Source organism: Raphanus sativus, unplaced genomic scaffold, assembly GCF_000801105.2.
Source record: "Raphanus sativus cultivar WK10039 unplaced genomic scaffold, ASM80110v3 Scaffold0628, whole genome shotgun sequence".
Taxonomy (NCBI): Eukaryota; Viridiplantae; Streptophyta; class Magnoliopsida; order Brassicales; family Brassicaceae; genus Raphanus; species Raphanus sativus.
In genome coordinates, this window is record NW_026615945.1 from 3,652 (window position 1) to 22,827 (window position 19,176).

Genomic DNA, 19,176 nt, shown 5'->3' on the forward strand with positions numbered 1-19,176 from the left:
ACTTTTGTCGGAGTTAGCGTTGTTTCCTTGCGCGTATGTATTGCATAGAAATAATAATAGAGAACAATTTAGTATTTACTTTTGAGAAAAGTTAAATACTAAATTAATAGAGGAAGATAAAAGTATTAACACGATTATGGATTCACTCACGTACCATTGAATTATATCCTTAAAGCTTTACTTAATTAACTCTTTTCCGAATCAAATTAAGCCAAAAATTTGTAATTCGTCACTCTCTTTTTCTCTCATCCTCTTTTTTGAGTTTCAAAATGCATAAATACGAGAAAGAGAGACGAAGACCCAATTAAAGTCCAAACACCAATCTCGAACCCATAGAGAAAATATCCAATCCCAAACCTAAAAATCTTTTCTTCTCTTTTCTTCTGTTCACCTCTTTTTTTTGGCTTTCTCTCTTCATTGTTCTTCACCATGTCTAATGAAACCAAAGATTTCTACAACTACCAATTCGCTTCATCCTTCTCTTTGTGTGAAATTATGAATCTGCCTACTTCAGCCTCGTCATCTTATGGAAACAATGTTTTCGATCCATCTTCCTACTCCTCCACTGATTGCCTCCAAATCTCTCCAGGAGCGTACCAATCTCTACTTCAGAAAATTTTTGGTATTTCTCCTACTTCTTCAGAGGTTTTCAACTCTTCGATCGGTGAGACTCCAACTAGGGTTTCTGCACCCTCTTCCTATAGCGAGGCTAATCATCCTGGTGAAGATTCCAGTACAAGTCGGAGGAAAAGAAAGTTAGCTGAAGATGGAGGTGAAGAAAATCAAAGTTCCAAAAAAGTGTAAGTCATTTATATAAGAATTATATTATGAAATATCAAATGATCCCTCATTTAGCAATCTAGTCTAGTATGTTGTAGTAATTTTATAATGTATAGTTTCAGAGGGAAAGCGAAAAAGAACGAAGAGAAGAAACAAAGAGAGCCACGAGTCTCGGTTATGGTTAAAAGCCAGGCTGGTCATATTGTAGATGGTTATAGATGGAGAATATACGGCCGAAAGGCCGTCAAAACCAGCCCTTACCCAAGGTAATTTAATTTTATACTTTTAGATAAAAAATAGTTTAGAAACTAACAATTGCAAATGTAAACGAAAACGTAAACAGGAGTTACTATAGATGCACGACGCAAAGGTGTAACGTGAAGAAACGAGTGGAGAAAGCGGTCGAAGATCCAACGATTTTTATTACAACGTACGAGGGTCGACACAACCATCCGTCAGATTCTGTCTAACCTCCGGGGAAGTTCCGCCGCGGCTACTATATATAGGAGAATGATTACAAATTAAGTTTAGATAAGGCTTTCCTATGTTTTTCCTATATCACGAATTCACTACAAGAAAACAGACTTTTTGTCACCACCAAAACGGTCACAAAATAGTCACAAATATAGTGTTAGTGAAGTATGCAACTACAAAGGGTCACAAACGCTCATTTGCAACTATATTATGACGCCTATTCACAGTTGCATATCAGCGACTTTTAGATACATAATTAGTAAGTCTTTACATAGTAACTACTTTGTCACAGTATTAAGGAACAACCAAAAAATGTTTTATTAATAATTTTCTTACTGATAGCTAAAAAATATAAATTAAAATATCTCAGTACAGATTATAATTACTGAAATCTGTTTATAAATTAGAATTGGTTCAGAAATAAAAGTTGATTTATAAAGAACAATTAATTATCAATAAAAATCTGATATACAAACTAAAATTAAATTACATAACAGAACAGGTTTTCATTACTCGGTTTACAAATCTAAACCTAAAAAAGCAAAACAATAACAATTCCGAACTGTATCCTCTGCGGCCTGCACTCCCCTGTCCTCTGCAACCTCCTCCAGTGTCCTCCGCCATTCACCACTGTCACATTTCCAATCCGTCGTCATGCTTTCAACAAATAAACAAAAAGTTGTATCAAATGAATCTGAATACATTAAACTTATTTTGAATGCATCGCGAGGTCCAAAAATGTATTCTTCTCGTTGTCATCTAGTACATTAAAACTTATTTTGAATGCATCCTGAATCTCGACTAAAGGATGTTGACGCAATCTTTTGAGATGTTGCTTCTCATCGTTAATACATTGATTCTGTAAGGACGAACCTAAGGCAAACATAGCCAACGGTACCCCACTAGCGTAGTTCACCAGCTCCGAGACTAATGACGTCCTTTCCTTCCATTTTTGTTCAGTGGCAAACTGGGAGAATAGGTGAAGAGATTGATGCTCGGATAGTTTCTGGATTTCGCAAATCTCTTTAGCGTTACACTGTACCAGAACTTGCCTATTCCTAGATGTTAAGATGAGTGTATGTCCACCAGAAAGCCAGCCAAATCCTCCAACCAAAAATTCTGCATCTCTAGCACTACTCACGCCATCAACGTACCTTTTATACGCCATGTGGTTGTCACAGTCTTAATCTTACTCTTTGTGACATGGCAAATATACTTCTGAAAGAAGCCATTTCATTTTTAGGATAATCCAGCGTATTTATAATGTCTTTGCATCATCAGTGAAGTGGTGGAAAATTTTAGAAGATAAGGTGGGAGGTTTGACAGTGAAATCTTTATCGCAGACGGTGGGAAAGTCATGTTAATTGTGTTAAGGCAATTAGATTTTAAACTGCAAAGATAAGAGATTCTTTAACTTATATAATAGAGTACACAAAGCACTGCTGAGTATCTTGTTACAAACGAGACGCATGGGATTGGAAATTATGAATTCTTGTTGTCTATGGTGATTTGGTATAAACTTTTATTTGCTGTTAACACGGTAAGCAAGAGTTTGCACTCAAAAATGTGATTAACTTGAGGGTAAAAAGCTCAATAAGGTAAAAGTTACCAGGGTTCGAGTTCCGGTCACCGGAGAATTAATATTTTGACATCGTCAGGAATATGAGACCGACACGTGGCAACACGTGATTAGTCTGGACCACTTCTGTGGGGTCAGGATACCCCTGTATAATTAAGAAAAAAAAAAGATGTTTCCCAACTGAAAGGACTTGTTGAACGGATTTTTTTTTTCGGAATTATAGATAGACAGGTTTTGAAAATGCAAAATCAGATGTTAAACAAATTGCAGAAGCTATGGAGATTGAAGCCATATTCCCAGCAAAGAAAAAGCGTGCAGAAAAAAGTTTTTTGATGAGAAATCAGAGTTAGTTGATGAGTCTGTAGATCTATCTCTAGAAGAGAACTTCAGAATTTCTTATTTCCTTCAAATCATGGATCAAGCTCTTTATTCTTTTGAAACAAGCTTTGAGCAATTTCAGAAGTATGAACTAACATTTGTTTTTTGTTTGATTTGGATAAACTGAAATCAGCAAGTGAAGATAGTTTGATGGTATCTTGTACCAATCTTGAAGCTGTTCTAAAGCATGGAAATCATTCTGATGTTATTGGGGGTGATTTGTGTGTCGAACTAATGGTTCTAAAAAAGACTTTGCCACAAAATTACAAAAGATTACAAGAGACCTCTTCACAGTTTTGAACTTCTTAAAAGGAAGAGAAGAGTGTTATCCAAACTCATGGATTGCTTACCAAATAATTATTAACGATTCTGGTTTCAGTGATCACTGCTGAAAGAAGCTTTTCCAAACCAAAGTTAACAAAGTCTAATCTACGATCAACCATGTTATAGGAAAGACTAAATGGCCTAACAATCATATCTATAGAAAGAGATTTACTTAGGAATCAAGACTATGAAACTTTTGTGAAAAAATTATTGAAAAAGAGGGAAGAAAAATTATGTGTTAGTTTTTTAATATTTTTTTAAATATGTATCGTACTTTTGGCAAAAAAAAAATTATAAGAGGCCCCATGTTTATGGTCCCCTCAATCCTCATCAAACCACGGCACTGAATCCTTATACCCCTTGTTGTGACAAAAGCTTTACACTTAATCCTTGCTCTGCTCAACAGTCGTCTCTAGCAGATACTTTATCTCATTATGGTGTTCTTCCACGTTATTCTTAACTCTACTTTGACACATTCTCTGTTACCGATGGAACCAAAAAAAGCCAAAAAGGACATAGTAATAATATCTTTGAAGCTGTACGATACAGCCTGTATTTAAATGAATGCGCAACCACAGGTGAGGTTTTGGTGTGCCCAACATAAGCCATTTCTGCTCAGAAGAAGAGCTACTGAAAAAATATTTTCAAAAAAAAAAAAAGAGCTACTGAAGAGGAAAATATTAAAGGAAGAAATCAGCATGCACTTTATGAGTTGTTATGATCTTAGCTACATGGAGCCAACAAAGTCCAATCTCCGGTCTGCATAGATGTCTTTTTCTATGACAAGAGTTAAGAGCAATCAAGTATGAGAACAAATCATACACACATAGAAGCAGAGATAAGAAAAGACATCAGGTTTTAAGTTCCTCGGACCAGTTTACAACTCAGTCTAATACACAAGGGGTTGAACCTAAGCGTTAATCTCCAATTTTGGACTATTGTTTTAAAATGGATGCTACCAAAACTGAGTGATCCTTCATTAACATAACCATAAATCAATGGTGTCTCTGCCAACGGTTGCTTGTGTTATTTCAGACAACGTTGACGTCTCACTTGATAAAGCTTCAAACAAAGAAGAAAGTCCTAGCGGATTCAAAAGCGGCGTCTCAGATGCCATGGATGACGGGTTCTTGTGTATTGTGGATTTAAGAATTGATGACTCCAGAAGCTCACTTGATGAATCATCAATTTTTTTTTTTAAAAGTGCTTCATAGATGCAACCAGTTCAAAAACTGAGTGTCTTCTTCATCATCCCATGAATCAGAGGTGTCTCTACCAACGTTTGTGTGTGTTACCTCAGACATAGTTGATGTTTCCACAAGCTCACTTGACGAATCTCCAATCGAATAAGAAAATCCTTGCGGATTGAAATACGGCATCTGTGGAACCAGAGACGACGTTTTCTTGTGTATTGGAGGTTTCTTAGTTGATGCTTCCACAAGCTCACTTGATGAATCTCCAATTGAATAAGAAAATCCTCGCTGATTCAAGTGCTCTGTCTCAGAAGCCATGGAAGATGTGTTCTTCTGTATTCTTCGTTTACTAGTTGCTGGGTTCACAAGGTCACTTGATGAATCTCCCATTGAAGAAGAAAATCGCTGAATCAAGGGCAAAGATGTGTTCTTGTGGACTGGCATCAACGATGGGTGATCAAAAATGCAAGTAGAACCGGAGCTGCAGTTTCCAGTGTGAAAATACGAGGCACACACAGGTTTTCCCTGTCGAAAGAGTAAAGAAAAAAAATTGAGCATATGAGAAACACACAGACGAATGCAATGAGATGGAAAAAAACGAGCGTCAGGTTGAAGTCAAACAAGAGTTTACTGTTGGATAGTTGTATGTTGAAGTCCAAAGAAAGGAAAATTGACGTCTGTTACCACTAGTTTATGAGTGGCTTACCGGGCGTATGGGGAAGAGGCCTTTGAGGTTTAAGGAACCCTCAGGAACAGAGGTTTCCCTGTCTTTTGGATGAGGAAATGGATAGGGATTATGCTTGTTCTGAGATTCAGAGTTGCAGTCTGTTCTTTTACCTATTAAACTCGGACTTTGGAAATCACCAGGCTTAAGTCTTAAAAATTTTTCTACCATTCGCTTCCATTTACTGCAGAAACAAAAAGTACAGTGAATTGGAAAATCAATAGTGTTCTTGATGGTTGAATTCGAGCAGACAAAGTTTCTGAATTTGATTGTACTTGATAAGCTGTTGAGCTAATCTCTGAACAATTGGCGATCGATGCCTCCGCTTTTGATTCACAACCCGCCCGATATTACTTCCCTAAAGAGACCAAAAAACATAAACTTCAAAAACTATGAAAAAATCGAAGAATCAAGAGTGTTCTCTATACGAATTTGGTTGCAATTATATTACCTGAAGATCTTCCAGTGTTATGTCAACATATTCCAGTTTCTGAAGCAACTCAACCAAAGCTTCTTCAGACTGAAACACAAAAACAAACAAATCTATCTTTACAGCTGAAATCAAGCACAAAGGAAACTAAGTAGATTCAGGGAAAGAAGTTTAGAAAACCAGATCAGGATCTTCAAGTTTCTCCTGAATTTTAAGAATACTCTTCTGCCTATCATCCCAGAAAGCAGCAAACGGATCGAAATCGTCATTGTTGTTACCATCAACCAATTTCTCTCTTACTTCTTTTTCCTTCTCTGTCTCCTCGTTAACCCTAGAGACACTACTTTCTCGCTTCTTTTTTCTTAAGCTCAGAATAACAGATTCAATAACACCCTTCAATCGGCATCTCTTATGTGGTGGTGCTGTATCCTCCACGCTGGATAGATCAATGGAAGAAGCAGGGCGTTTTGACCTAAGACTGACCACAGCTTTCAGGTTACTTATCTCTGGTGGCAGATGCTGAAGTCTATTACGATTCTCCAGATCTAGTGTAACAAGTCTAGTTAGACCCCCTATTGAAGATGGCATTTTTGTAATGGCAGTCCCAGCGAGATACAGCTCACTAAGGTTTGGTGAGAAATCCTGAAGATCCTCGAGCTCTGAGCAGCCAGATAGATTAAGAACTTCAAGAGCTTCTAAATGAACCGTGGCAGGCATACTTCGCAAACGTGAACAGTCTTTCAGACTCAAGAAAGTAAGCTTTTGATGATGAAGAATAGATGAGTTAACCTTAACCAGACTCGTACATCCTTCAAGATCAATATGCTCAAGGTTCTTGGCCTTTGAAAGCCTTGGGAATTTAGTCAACTGTCGGGAGTGACTCAGAATGATCCTCTTCAGCTTCTCGAGATTCTGTTTACAACAAAAATAACTAAATGTGTCATCAAGTAAAAGCTAATTACTTAATGTATGCAGCAGGTAACACTATAAAGTCAAAACATACCTTTGTTCCCTTCCATAGTTTTGTCATGTTGCTATAGGGCATGTTCAGTTCTACAATATTTTTAGGATTGAAGTTCCGAGGTAAGGATCCTAGAGGATATCGTTCCCAGTGGAGTAGACGTAGCTCATCAGGTAAAGAGTAAAGGCCTTGAGGTAGACATACATTGCAATGGGTTTTAGAAGTAGGACTGTAGAGCTTGAGCAATCTAAGTCTATACATCTTCTCAAAAGCAGTAGGACTCAGCTCAACTGTCAAGCCAGATGCATCCAGAAATATGCCTTCAATTGCTTCTGTTCCCTGAAGAAAATTGGCAATTCAGAAACATAAATTATTAAGTGTAAAAAGGAACCTAAGCAGTATTCTTAGTTTCAATGGAGGTAACAGATATATAGATAGATATTCTAAGACTTACTGAGTTGTTGGTCAGCACATCAACAATGTCAGTAGGATCACACAGTCTGCTACGCTTCCCTGTCTCATTACTCTCTTGACAAACAACAAATCGACCCGTGTCTTGGAAAATGTTGGGCATTTCTATTTTGTTATCTACAAGGCTGATGAGAGATTCATCAATGAGACCATAGATTCCTAAATCTGTAATAAAACCGCAACCATCAAGGATGTTCACTACATGATCTTTTCTCTCCCCACGGAAAAAACATGCGAGGTCTAAAAATGTATTCTTCTCGTTGTCATCTAGTACACTAAAACTTATTTTGAATGCATCCTGAATCTCAACTAAAGGATGTTGACGCAATCCTTTGAGGTGTTGCTTCTCTTCGTTAATACATTGATTCTGTAAGGAGGAACCTAAGGCACACAGAGCCAATGGTATCCCACTAGCGTAGTTCACCAGCTCCGTGACTAATGACGTCCTTTCCTTCCAATTTTGTTCAGTGGCAAACTGGGAGAATAGGTGAAGAGATTCAGGCTCGGATAGTTTCTGGATTTTGCGAATCTCTTTAGCGTTACACTGTACCAGAACTTGCCTATTCCGAGATGTTAAGATGAGTGTATGTCCACCAGAAAGCCAGCCAAACCCTCCAACCAAAAATTCTGCATCTCTAGCATTACTCACACCATCAAGAACAATGAGGAGCTTTTTACCAAGGAACCTATCCCTTATGAAACCTAGTTTCGTGTCATATGCGTCTACAATAACCTTTTCTTCCCCACAGATTTTTGAGAAGAATTCATCACGCAGATGACTCAGTCCTCTCGTTTGACACACTATATGGAAGTCTGGCAGAAAGTAGCAGACCTCATATCTCTCAGCCTGTGTTCCGAAAATTTCTCTAGCGATGGTAGTTTTCCCTATGCCAGCCATACCCCAAAGTCCAACAATATGTGGGGCTGAGAACTGAGAAAAATTGAGTAAAGACAATATACTCTTCATTTGAAGCCTTCCTCTTAGGTTCATGTTAGTGTCAGGATTGAGCAGAAAACAGACATCTCTAACAATATTCTTGGCAAGTAAAACCTCGTCCCTGCGCAGAAAAAACAATCGGAATCAAAGACATTTACCACACCATACTGAGAAAACTCAGAAAAGAGATTCATTACATACCCTTTCTTATACTGATATTTATTGATGGAAGTTAAATAGGGAGCTTGGGATGCCAGAACTGAATACTCAAGTCGTGAGAATGCTCTTCCAAAGGAGCCCCTTTGACCCCTAATGTCCGTAACCTCCACTTTAAAAAACACTGGAAGAAGAACAAGGTTGTTTGCTTTCGGATGGTCCATGATTGCCACAAATTCATCCTGGCACTGTCTAGAACAAACATAGTTCTTCGAGAAAATGATAACACCAACCCGTGAGCTGTGTAGCATCTCCAGACCCGCAGTCAATGTGCTCCTTGTTAGATCATATATCAAAGGGGTGAAGCCACGGAGACACAACTCTTTGGAGATGTAGCTGATGAAGTATCTCTCCTCGGAGTCCTGATTTTCACCACAAGAAATCACTAAAACAGGGTTAAGCTCTGTAACGCGATGCCCATGACTTCTTAGCTGGGGAAGAATTTCAACTTCCTTGAGTTGCTCAGAGGATGTGGCCAGTGACGTTAAATCAAGACACTGTCCCAAAGCAGCTTGGCTCCTTCTAAAGCCAATTAAGAGCAGCCTGCTGCTGTCCGTATAAAAACTCTGGAAGAAAACCAAGTCTCCGACACCAAGCTGCTTCTCCTTAACGTAGTTGCTCCAACCTTTGGTCAAGACGTAACGTTGGCTAACGTTGAGGTCTGAGAACCCGAACTGCCATCGCTTGCCTTCCTCATCCTCTACTCTAAGGATCTGTTCAGTACCTCCGACGACCACGGCGGTGGCTAAGCGAAAGTACTTAGCAACATCCTCGTTGGCGGCAAAGACACGAGTGTCGAGATTACTGAGATCGCTGGTTGTCAAACATTTCTCCAAGATAATCTCCATTGATTTTTGATCGTTGTGATTTCTCTGAAATGGGAATTAGCACTTTTGTTTTCGAATGGGAAGACTCACTGTTCATAGTCCATCATTTTAACCTACCCACCTCATTGATTTGTGTGTTTTATAACATTGTTAAACCCCACTTGATTTATTGAATATTATCAATTGATGTTGATATAGCTTTCAAAATAAGATCCCAAAAGTTTTTGTGCTTATCCTCATTTCATACCTCGAATTCCTTTTTTCCACCATGGCTGCTGCATCTTCCAGCAAAACGGATCCTTCACGCCGTCAGTATGACGTATTTCTCAGTTTCCGAGGCTCAGACACGCGCCACTCCTTCACGTGCTATCTCCTCGATTTTCTTCGCCGGAAAGGGATCGACGCTTTCATCGATGAGGAACTCCGGCGAGGCAACGATCTCTCGGCGCTTCTGGAAAGAATCGAGCAATCGAAGATCTCCATCGTCGTATTCTCGGAGAACTACGCGAACTCCGCGTGGTGCTTAGAGGAACTCGCGAAGATCATGGACTGCAAGAGGACTTTCGATCAGGTGGTTTTACCGGTCTTCTACAAAGTTCCGGCGTCGGACGTGAGGCACCAGACTGGGATATTCGGAGCTCCGTTCGAAAGATCTGAAGAGATCTTCCAGGGATATCTACACAAGGTTCCGGCGTGGAAAGAAGCACTGAGAGCTGCATCTGATATCGCCGGCTATGTGCTCCCGGAGAGAAGGTAACGAACGATTTTGGTTTATATTGATTTCGGTTCAAAATCGTAATTTTAATTTCGGTTTACTAGTTAGTTGAGACTCGGTTTTGTTTTTTTTTTTTGAAACAGACTCGGTTTATCGTTTATATTTGGTTAAGCCTCGGTTTACTGTTCGAATGATGCTGGCTTGAGTTTAATTTAAATACGGTTTAATAATTGGTTAAGTGTCTGTCTGTTCACGGTTTAAAAGCTTGCCACAGAGATGATAACACATGTATCAGTTACTGATCACTTTATCTTCGCTGGGAACAAAGTCTGATCTGTATGGAATCAAACAAGAAACGTTCTTGGTCTGTAATTTTGTGAATCTTTCACAGCATTTACTGTTTATTTCATTGTCATACACCATCGATTTGGAACTTTATTCATGCCAAGTTAGGTGTGTCCTCTCTTGTAGATTCTAATGCAAGCCAAAACAATTTGTGAAGATAATTAGTTTATCCTTTTTTCGTTTCATTGTTAAGTTTACTTTGTTGACATGATGATGCATTGTGGCAGCCCGGAGTGTGACTTTGTTGACAAAATTGCCAAGGAAACATTCAAGGTGCTAAACAAGTTGTCTCCATCAGAATTTAGAGGTCTTCCAGGGATTGAATCACGTATGATGGAGCTGGAAAAGTTAATTGACTTTGAAGAGACAAGTTGTGTGCGGATCGTCGGAGTTCTTGGCATGGCTGGGATTGGTAAGACAACTGTTGCAGACTGTGTGTATAAGCAGAACTACAATCGCTTTGATGGTTACTGCTTTCTTGCAAACGTTCAGAACGAGTCAAAGCTCCATGGGTTGGATCATTTGCAGCAGAAACTCCTCCGTAAGTTATTAGATGAAGAGAATCTTGACGTTGGAGCTCCTGAAGGTGCGCATGACGTCTTTAAAGGTAGACTTGGGAACAAGAAACTATTTATTGTGCTTGACGATGTGGCTAACGAGGATCAACTAAGACTTCTTATTGGTGGAGCGGGAAAATATCTGTACCGAGAAGGAACACGGATTGTTATAACAACAAGTAACAAGAAACTCCTAGAGAAGGTTGTGAATGAAACATACGTGGTTCCCAGGTTGAGCGGAAGAGAGAGTCTGGCGCTTTTCTGCTTGAGTGCCTTTTCTAGCAATCTCTGCCCCACTCCGGAGCTCATGGACTTATCAAACAAATTCGTGGATTATTCTAAAGGGCATCCACTAGCTCTGAAGCTGTTGGGTTCTGATCTATGCCAGAGAGATAAGTCTTACTGGAAGTTGAAATGGGAGAGGCTGCAGAGAAGACCAGATGGGAAGATCCACGACGTGCTGAAAGTGAGCTATGAGGAGCTATGTGAGGAAGAACAGAGCATTTTTCTGGATGTTGCTTGCTTCTTTAGATCAGAGAAGTTGGATTTTGTTTCGAGGGTTCTGAGCACTTACCATACTGATGCTTCTATTCTGATAAATGACCTTATTGACAAGTGCTTGATAACAGTCTCGGATAACCGGCTTGAAATGCATGACTTACTGATTACTATGGGGAGGGAAGTTGGTTATGAATCATCCATCAAAGAAGCAGGTAACCGCGGTCGGCTATGGGACCAAGAAGACATCTGTCGTGTTCTGAAGTACAAAACGGTGAGCCAGAATGTTTCATTTGTCTTAGAATGTGATTCTTCTATTAGGCTTTTTTATTGACATTTTATTTTTCCAGGGCACTGCAGAGATCAGAGGCATCTTCTTAGATATGTCTAATGTAGATAGCATGAAGCTAAGTGCTGATGTTTTCACGAGGATGTGGAACCTTAAGTTCCTCAAATTCTACAATTCTCATTGTTCCAAGTGGTGTGAGAATGATTGTAGATTACGTTTCCCCAATGGAATTGATTGCTTTCCAGATGAGCTAGTGTATCTCCACTGGCAAGGGTACCCTCTGGAGTATCTACCATCGAACTTCAACCCGAAGAAACTCGTTGATCTTAATCTGCGTTATAGCAACATTGTGCAACTGTGGGAAGATGTGAAGGTACAAAAACTCTCATATCATCATAGTATAGTGTTATTGCTTATTAAGTCTGTATGTGGTTATTAAATTATTGGTCTATACATTGCAGAACACAGGAGAGTTAAGGTGGGTCGATCTCAGTTATTCAAAGGAGTTGATTAATCTATATGGCTTGTTGGAAGCTCGTAAACTCGAGAGACTAAATCTTGAATGCTGCACAAGTTTAACCAAGTGTTCAGCGATCCGGCAGATGGACAGTCTTGTTTCACTGAATCTCAGAGATTGCATAAACCTCAAGAGTCTTCCAAAGAGAATCAATTTGAAGTCTCTGAAGTTTGTCATCCTCAGTGGATGTTCAAAACTCAAGAAGTTCCCAACAATCTCAGAAAACATAGAATCTCTGTATTTGGATGGCACAGCGGTAAGAAGAGTTCCTGAATCCATAGAAAGTCTCCAGAAACTTACTGTGTTGAACTTGAAGAAGTGTTCCAGGCTGATGCATCTTCCTACCACTCTTTGCAAGCTGAAGTCTCTTAAAGAACTGCTCCTCTCTGGATGTTCAAAGCTAGAGATTTTTCCGGACATCAATGAAGACATGGGAAGCTTAGAGATTCTGCTCATGGATGATACATCCATCAAACAAACTCCCAGAAAAATGTATATGAGCAATCTCAAGCTGTTTTCATTTGGTGGATCTAAAGTCCATGATCTCACGTGTTTGGAACTGCTGCCTTTCTCTGGCTGCTCTCGGTTATCAGACATGTATCTCACAGATTGTAATCTGTATAAGTTGCCGGACAACTTTAGCTCCTTATCATTGCTGCAGTCTTTATGCTTGAGCAGAAACAATATCAAGAATCTACCTGGAAGCATCAAGGAACTTCATCATCTCAGGTCTCTTTACTTGAAGCATTGTCAACAGCTCGTTTCTCTTCCGGTGCTTCCATCAAATCTGCAGTATCTGGATGCTCATGGATGTATCTCACTCGAAACCGTAGCTAAACCGATGACACTTCTTGTGGTAGCTGAAAGGAGTCAGTCTACTTTCGTCTTCACTGATTGTTTTAAGCTAAACAGAGAAGCACAAGAAAGTATTGTGGCTCACACTCAACTCAAGAGTCAAATACTGGGGAATGTATCTCTTCAACGTAATCATAAGGTCCAACTCTTTTTACTCTGTTGTTATTCTAGTGACGTTATTATTTACATCATATGCTTAAACATTCTTTTTATCATTTCAGGGACTAGTTTCGGAACCTTTAGCTAGTGTAAGTTTTCCAGGAAACGACATGCCATTATGGTTCCGTCATCAGAGAATGGGATCTTCAATGGAAACACACCTGCCTCCACACTGGTGCGACGATAAGTTCATAGGACTTTCTCTCTGTGTAGTTGTCTCATTCAAGGACTATGAAGATAAAACCAACCGATTCTCAGTGATATGCAAGTGCAAGTTCAGAAACGAAGAAGGTGATTGCGTCAGCTTTACTTGTCATCTCGGAGGATGGAAAGAGCAATGTGGATCATCAACTAGCCGCGAAGAAGAACCAAGAAAACTCAGCTCTGATCACGTCTTCATCAGCTACAACAACTGTTTCCACGCCAAGAAAAGCCATGATCTCAACCAATGCTGCAACACCACAGCCTCGTTCAAGTTCTTTGTTACTGATGGTGTGTCCAAAAGAAAGCTAGATTGCTGTGAGGTGATTAAATGTGGGATGAGCTTGCTGTATGCACCTGATGAGAATGACTGTAGATTGCAGGAATTACAGGAGAGTAGCCTCGAGAAAGCTGTATCTGGAAAAGAAACTGAAACCGCCATAGATGAAGCTGTTGTGTCCAAGAGAGGCCGTTTCTGTATACAAGAAGAAGAGCTACTAAACGGGAAAAGAATAAAGGAAGAAATCTCTTTTGCTGAGTGTTCTGTTCATAGTTACATAGAGCCAGTAAAGCCTAATCTCTGTAAATAAGTAAGAGATCGATCATGTTTTCAGATCAAACCGGTTAAACGGAATTGAAGAGAGAATAATGTTGATGAAAGAATCTTTCTTTTGGTACCAGTAGACTGACGAAATTTACCTTATAAAATAATTATTAATGCTAGAAGCATGATTTGTAGACTTATAAAGAAAACAATCATACTGCAATCATGCATGAATAGTAATTTGAATGATTGCAGAGTGTTCGTTTTCTTTATCAAGCCTACAAATCATGCTTTTAGCACTAATATTTTATTAGTGTCACATAAGCTGTAATATGTTGACACATGTTTAACAGCTCTATTGATTTGCTAATGAATTCTGTGCGTTATTATTTATTCGATCGGTTGGTCTTCATAAATAATTTTAATCGTGTTTTTGGTGGGGGGAGGGGACTTCCCACCTAATTTTTTTATAAAGTGTGTTTCGTCAAAGTCTACTGAATGCAAGCTATAAACATTAGTCTCTTAGATGAGTATTAGCTGTTAATCATCTTATAATTTGCCACATGTTTCGACTGTTTCTTTGTACTATTTTATTTATTGTATAAAATTGTTGATATTGGTAAAATACAACAACAGATAATTGATTCCCTTGATTTATAACTCCAAGTTCGTTCAGGAAAAAACTTACTTGTATCTTTTCTTCTAAGACAAACCTAAGATCTGTAAAGACCACCAAACAATGCATTCACAAACCAAACTAAAGAAACCTAACTCTCATTTTAGACTTTGCACTTTCCTCTTCTTCACCGTCCCCTTTACCATCCCCGCTCTCTTACTCATCCGCGCCTCCTCTTACTCCTCCTCCACCACCGCAGTCTTCTCCCATCACGACACAACTCAGCCGCCTTGGTCTGGCGACCTTCAAACCGCCCAATTCGCCTGGAACCGCCTTGCTTTCTCCTTAACCAACCCTCCCCCCAAAACTCTAAAACTCGCGGTCTTCTCCCGGAAATGGCCCACCGGGCCCAATCCCGGCGGCATGGAACGCCACGCCTTCACTCTCTACACTGCTTTAGCCCGCCGTGGACACCGCGTCCACGTTTTCACCTCTCCCTTAGACCCTTCCCTTGAAACCAACAAAACCGTAAACCCGACAATACACCCCCACGGCGATGCAGAGCCCGGAAAATGGCGGTACAACAAAGCCTGGGAGCTTTACCAAGAAGAGAACCAGAAACAACCTTTTGACGTGGTTCACTCCGAAAGCGTAGCCTTACCGTACTGGATCGCCAGAGAGGTTCCAAACCTAGACGTCACGTGGCACGGCATCGCGCTAGCGAGCTTACACTCAAACATTTACCAAGACCTAATCCGTAAACCAAAAGAGCCAAGGGCACAAAGCTTCAACGCAAGCCTATACAGTGCCGTGCTTCCCAAGATACTTGAAGAAATCAGATTCTTCCACAACTACGCTCATCATATAGCAATCAGCGACAGCTGCGGGGAAATGCTGAGAGATGTTTACCAAATCCCGGAGAAAAGGGTTCACGTGATCCTCAACGGAGTCGATGAACACGGGTTCACACCAGACAAGAAGCTACGTTCTCTGTTTAGGTCAAAACTAGGGTTACAAGAAAACTCATCGGCCGTTGTTTTAGGAGCTGCAGGGAGATTAGTCAAAGACAAAGGACATCCGTTGCTCTTCGAAGCTTTCTCGAAACTAATCGAAACGCATTCTAATGTTCACCTCGTGGTAGCTGGATCAGGGCCATGGGAGCAACGTTACAAGAAACTTGGCGATAAAGTTACCGTTTTAGGATCCCTAGATTCAGATGAGCTCAAGGGCTTCTACAACGGGATCGATATATTCGTGAATCCGACGCTAAGACCACAAGGGCTTGATTTGACGTTGATGGAAGCGATGCTGAGTGGTAAACCGATGATGGCGTCGAGGTACCCGAGCATAAAGAGGAGTGTTTTGGTGAATGATGAGTTTGGGTTTATGTTTGCGCCAAATGTGGAGGCTTTGACGGAGGTTATGGAGGTTGCGGTGGCGGAAGGAGTGGAGAGGTTGGCTGAGAGAGGGAGGAAGTGTAGAGAGTATGCGGCGGAGATGTTTACAGCGAGTAAGATGGCTTTGGCTTATGAGAGGCTGTTTCTTTGTATTAAGGAACAGAGGTTTTGTATATACCCCTAAAGCAGTAACTACTGTAATGATAATATAAAATCTATAACAGTCCATTAATAGTTTATAACCTACATATAATGATATACACACAAGCCATTATGAATCAATGTTTGAACTTATCCGAGCTTGTTCAAACCGTTGATAAGCTCTTCTAGTTCTTAAAAACAGGACAAGACTCGAACCTAGCCCGAGTACCGACAAGCATCCCCACCAGACAAACGTCATGTAATAGCAACCTCGTCCCATACACACGACCGAGTCGGTCATGGTTTTGGTCCCGGTCGAACCATGCGAGTCATAGACCAGTGCAGCTAAGAAACCGTAGATCAGTGATCCTATTGGTATGTTTGTGATCAAGATATTGTGGTTGACTCCAACACTGTTCGGTCCAAAAAGCTCTGATGTGATGGAAACCGCTGCTGCGAATATGAATCCTGAGCTTAGACCCATCAGAGCGGTTCCCACTTGTAATGCTGACGCGGTTCCTGATGATGCTAGCAAGAACAGCGCGATTGGTGTTGGTAATAACGCGATTGCTAGCCACCCGGTTCTTGCAAAATAAACCTTCCTGCACAAGTTAACTTAAACCAAATCAAAACCAAACCATAAACTTGATAAATTAATAAATTTTCAAAGGTGGATCAGATCAAATGCACTCACGCTCGGATATAGTCCGGTGTTGCGGAGAGTAATCTTCCAAAGAAGGAGAAAGAGGAATAAAGTGTGACAAGGGTTGTGGTGTTTGAGCTTTGTCCTAAAGACTGAGCAATCTGTCCGAGGTTGTTACTGTACACAAGTCCAATGGTTCCACCGCAGAAGTAGGAGATATAGTAGAACCAGAAATCAGCTCTGCTTAAGAGCTGCCACAAAGAATGCTCAATTCCCAGTAGCTCGAGCTGACCTCTTGTGACAAGCTTCTTGCAACAAGAAGACTCATCAGCATCACCTTCTTCCACCACAGCTATAGTCTTAACCGGGTTTGGCACAACATCATCGTCCAGCAATTGGTAGTTTTCTCTATTGGCTTCATGTGCAAGCATCCCTTTATGCAACTCAAGCTCATCAGGATCAACGAGAATGAAACCGGAGCCTTCGAGGCGGAAGCTGGTGTGGATCGTGCGATGATACCAGCTCCGAGCGATGACTAAACCGGGAATGCATAAAGGGAGGATCAAGAGGAGGATTGCTCCACCGAAGAGGAGACGAGCAGAGGTTAGATCAGAGGAGTTTGACTCGAAGAGGAGGAGGTAAACGCCGTTTAAAGCGGCGAGAATGTTGAGCACTAGGAACATGAGAGAGTCACGGCGAACTCCATCTGGTGGAAGAGGCTCGAAAGGCGGTTGGCGAAGGATAGGGATGATGGCAGTGAAAGAGATGACAAGAGGGATGAGAGCGTTTAAGAGAAGGTAGAGCTCTGGAGAGGTTGGGTTGATTGCGTTGTAAGCGAGAGTGTATAGAGCAGCGCTTACACCGTTGAAGCTGACGGTGAGGGAAAGAGCAAGTGATCTGTTTGCAGGGAAGTTACTGATGCAGAGGACAAAGCAGACTGTGTTGAACCAACAGATGCTTAGACCAGCAAGTAAGCAACAGAGGAACACCTGCACATAAGCTAGCCAGACTTAATCAAAAGGTTTTTTTCAGAGAAAACAATGCAGATAAAATTGTTTTATTCATGTTTTAAAAATAATTGCTGATCTTTGAAGCAGCCATCAAACACAAGGCAGCCAAGCTGGAAATGCCAAGAAGAAGACTTGTTGGACCAACCACCCTTATGGAAGTTATAAAAAATAATTGCATTTACCAAGAAATTGAAAGGACAAGTCGACAAAAAAAAAATTGAATCGTGAATTGTGAATTGCGACAAAACTATATGGATAAATATATGAATAACTCTACAATATGTACCAGAGTTATCATTAAAACTCACTAAACTTTCCAAGCAAACAAAAAGCAGTTTTGATTAGAGAAAACTATGTCTTGTATTTAAGAAATATTTTACAAGATAAGTTTTCTATACATCAACTTTCAAAATTTTAATATTTGTATTAATAACAATTCAACTAAACACACTTGTCTTTTTTTTTGGTCAACTAAGCACACTTGTCTGTATAACTAAATAATCGAATAATTACGTATGAAAGAAAAAAAGTTGAGTGAAATCCTGATACTTTTTTTTCTTTTGGTATCCTGATACTTATTCTTACAATAATGATTGATTTTGCAAGAATATAAATAAATATTTCAATTTCTAAAGAGTGAAGACAATTTGTAGACTATTACATTCTCCACGTTTATATTATATTCTTCTAACGATTTTTTTCATGAACACATTACCTCCTATATTTGATAAGAAAAAAAAAATAGAAAGAAGAGTGAAGTTTACCAAAATATAGGGTAAAGAGATGAAGTTAGTTATGACGAGCCATTGTACTCCATAACCGACGAACCCCATAAACGCGGCCGCGAAAAGCACCGTCCAAATCGGAAAATACATCAGCGCAAGCCCCGAAGACCACCCGAAGACCTTCCCGAGATCGGAAGCGACGGCGAGGTAGTTAAGCTGCACCTGCGAGATCCCAAGAACCGACTTCAGTTCCGAAGAGTAGGCCGAGAAATCGAAGTTCGTCCCGGTGAAAGCCTGAATCCATATCGTCGCCACTAGAATCATCCATTTTCGCGACTGTCCCGCCATAGGTGCTGAAGATCGAATCTCTGAGGTTTTGGTTTCTTTTTTTTTTTTTGCTTTTCTTCTTTTTTTTTTGTATGGTAGAGAGAACTCGAGGTGGTTGTGTGTGAGTGTGAAATTTTCTCCTTTGGTGTGTGTTTATATTACAAATAGAAGAATTATTTGCTGACCAAATAAATAAAACTATATTAAATTACAAAACCAACTCTCATGTTACGTGTCGAACTTTTGTTTATTTTTATTTTTGGTGTAAATGTTAAAAACTTTTGTTTATTTATTAGTGTATTACTATTACCTTTTTAAAAGGATTAATAAGATTTATGCTTAA

At 40.0% G+C, this 19,176-nt stretch overlaps 4 protein-coding genes and 1 pseudogene across 4 annotated transcripts; 3 read left to right on the forward strand and 2 right to left on the reverse strand.

Moving 5' to 3' along the window:
• The first annotated feature begins 221 nt into the window (after positions 1-221).
• LOC108851626 (WRKY transcription factor 28-like) lies at positions 222-1,551 on the forward strand (annotated as a pseudogene).
• Positions 1,552-4,271: 2,720 nt separating this feature from the next.
• On the reverse strand, positions 4,272-9,330 carry LOC130502645 (disease resistance protein RPP2A-like). Its single transcript, XM_056997398.1, has 8 exons — positions 8,453-9,330; positions 7,298-8,372; positions 6,886-7,182; positions 6,063-6,794; positions 5,904-5,972; positions 5,728-5,810; positions 5,435-5,636; positions 4,272-5,253 (listed from the first exon to the last, which is right to left on the reverse strand). Exons 1-8 carry the CDS (start codon positions 9,313-9,315, stop codon positions 4,744-4,746), a joined length of 3,831 nt encoding a protein of 1,276 aa, XP_056853378.1. The 5' UTR covers positions 9,316-9,330; the 3' UTR covers positions 4,272-4,743.
• Positions 9,331-9,493: 163 nt separating this feature from the next.
• Positions 9,494-14,192, forward strand: LOC108851623 (disease resistance protein RPP2B). The gene is made up of 5 exons (XM_018625081.2): positions 9,494-10,047; positions 10,582-11,683; positions 11,760-12,071; positions 12,160-13,209; positions 13,292-14,192. Exons 1-5 carry the CDS (start codon positions 9,563-9,565, stop codon positions 14,018-14,020), a joined length of 3,678 nt encoding a protein of 1,225 aa, XP_018480583.1. The 5' UTR covers positions 9,494-9,562; the 3' UTR covers positions 14,021-14,192.
• A 436-nt stretch (positions 14,193-14,628) lies between these two features.
• Positions 14,629-16,171, forward strand: LOC108849772 (uncharacterized). The gene has a single exon (XM_018623376.2). It carries the CDS (start codon positions 14,714-14,716, stop codon positions 16,169-16,171), a length of 1,458 nt encoding a protein of 485 aa, XP_018478878.1. The 5' UTR covers positions 14,629-14,713.
• Positions 16,163-18,951, reverse strand: LOC108849775 (protein NUCLEAR FUSION DEFECTIVE 4-like). The gene is made up of 3 exons (XM_018623377.2): positions 18,546-18,951; positions 16,823-17,760; positions 16,163-16,730 (listed from the first exon to the last, which is right to left on the reverse strand). Exons 1-3 carry the CDS (start codon positions 18,852-18,854, stop codon positions 16,259-16,261), a joined length of 1,719 nt encoding a protein of 572 aa, XP_018478879.1. The 5' UTR covers positions 18,855-18,951; the 3' UTR covers positions 16,163-16,258.
• Between the last annotated feature and the right edge of the window lie 225 nt (positions 18,952-19,176).

Coding starts and splice junctions, on each gene's coding strand:
- LOC108849775 (XM_018623377.2), bottom strand. CDS start 18,854: ATGGCGGGACAGTCGCGAAAATGGATGATTCTAGTGGCGACGATATGG. Junction 17,761..18,545: donor TCTCTTTACCCTATATTTTG/GTAAACTTCACT, acceptor GCTTATGTGCAG/GTGTTCCTCTGTTGCTTACT. Junction 16,731..16,822: donor ACACCGGACTATATCCGAGC/GTGAGTGCATTT, acceptor TAACTTGTGCAG/GAAGGTTTATTTTGCAAGAA.
- LOC130502645 (XM_056997398.1), bottom strand. CDS start 9,315: ATGGAGATTATCTTGGAGAAATGTTTGACAACCAGCGATCTCAGTAAT. Junction 8,373..8,452: donor AAATATCAGTATAAGAAAGG/GTATGTAATGAA, acceptor TTTTCTGCGCAG/GGACGAGGTTTTACTTGCCA. Junction 5,973..6,062: donor AACTTGAAGATCCTGATCTG/GTTTTCTAAACT, acceptor TTTGTGTTTCAG/TCTGAAGAAGCTTTGGTTGA.
- LOC108849772 (XM_018623376.2), top strand. CDS start 14,714: ATGCATTCACAAACCAAACTAAAGAAACCTAACTCTCATTTTAGACTT.
- LOC108851623 (XM_018625081.2), top strand. CDS start 9,563: ATGGCTGCTGCATCTTCCAGCAAAACGGATCCTTCACGCCGTCAGTAT. Junction 10,048..10,581: donor TATGTGCTCCCGGAGAGAAG/GTAACGAACGAT, acceptor GCATTGTGGCAG/CCCGGAGTGTGACTTTGTTG. Junction 11,684..11,759: donor GTGTTCTGAAGTACAAAACG/GTGAGCCAGAAT, acceptor TTATTTTTCCAG/GGCACTGCAGAGATCAGAGG.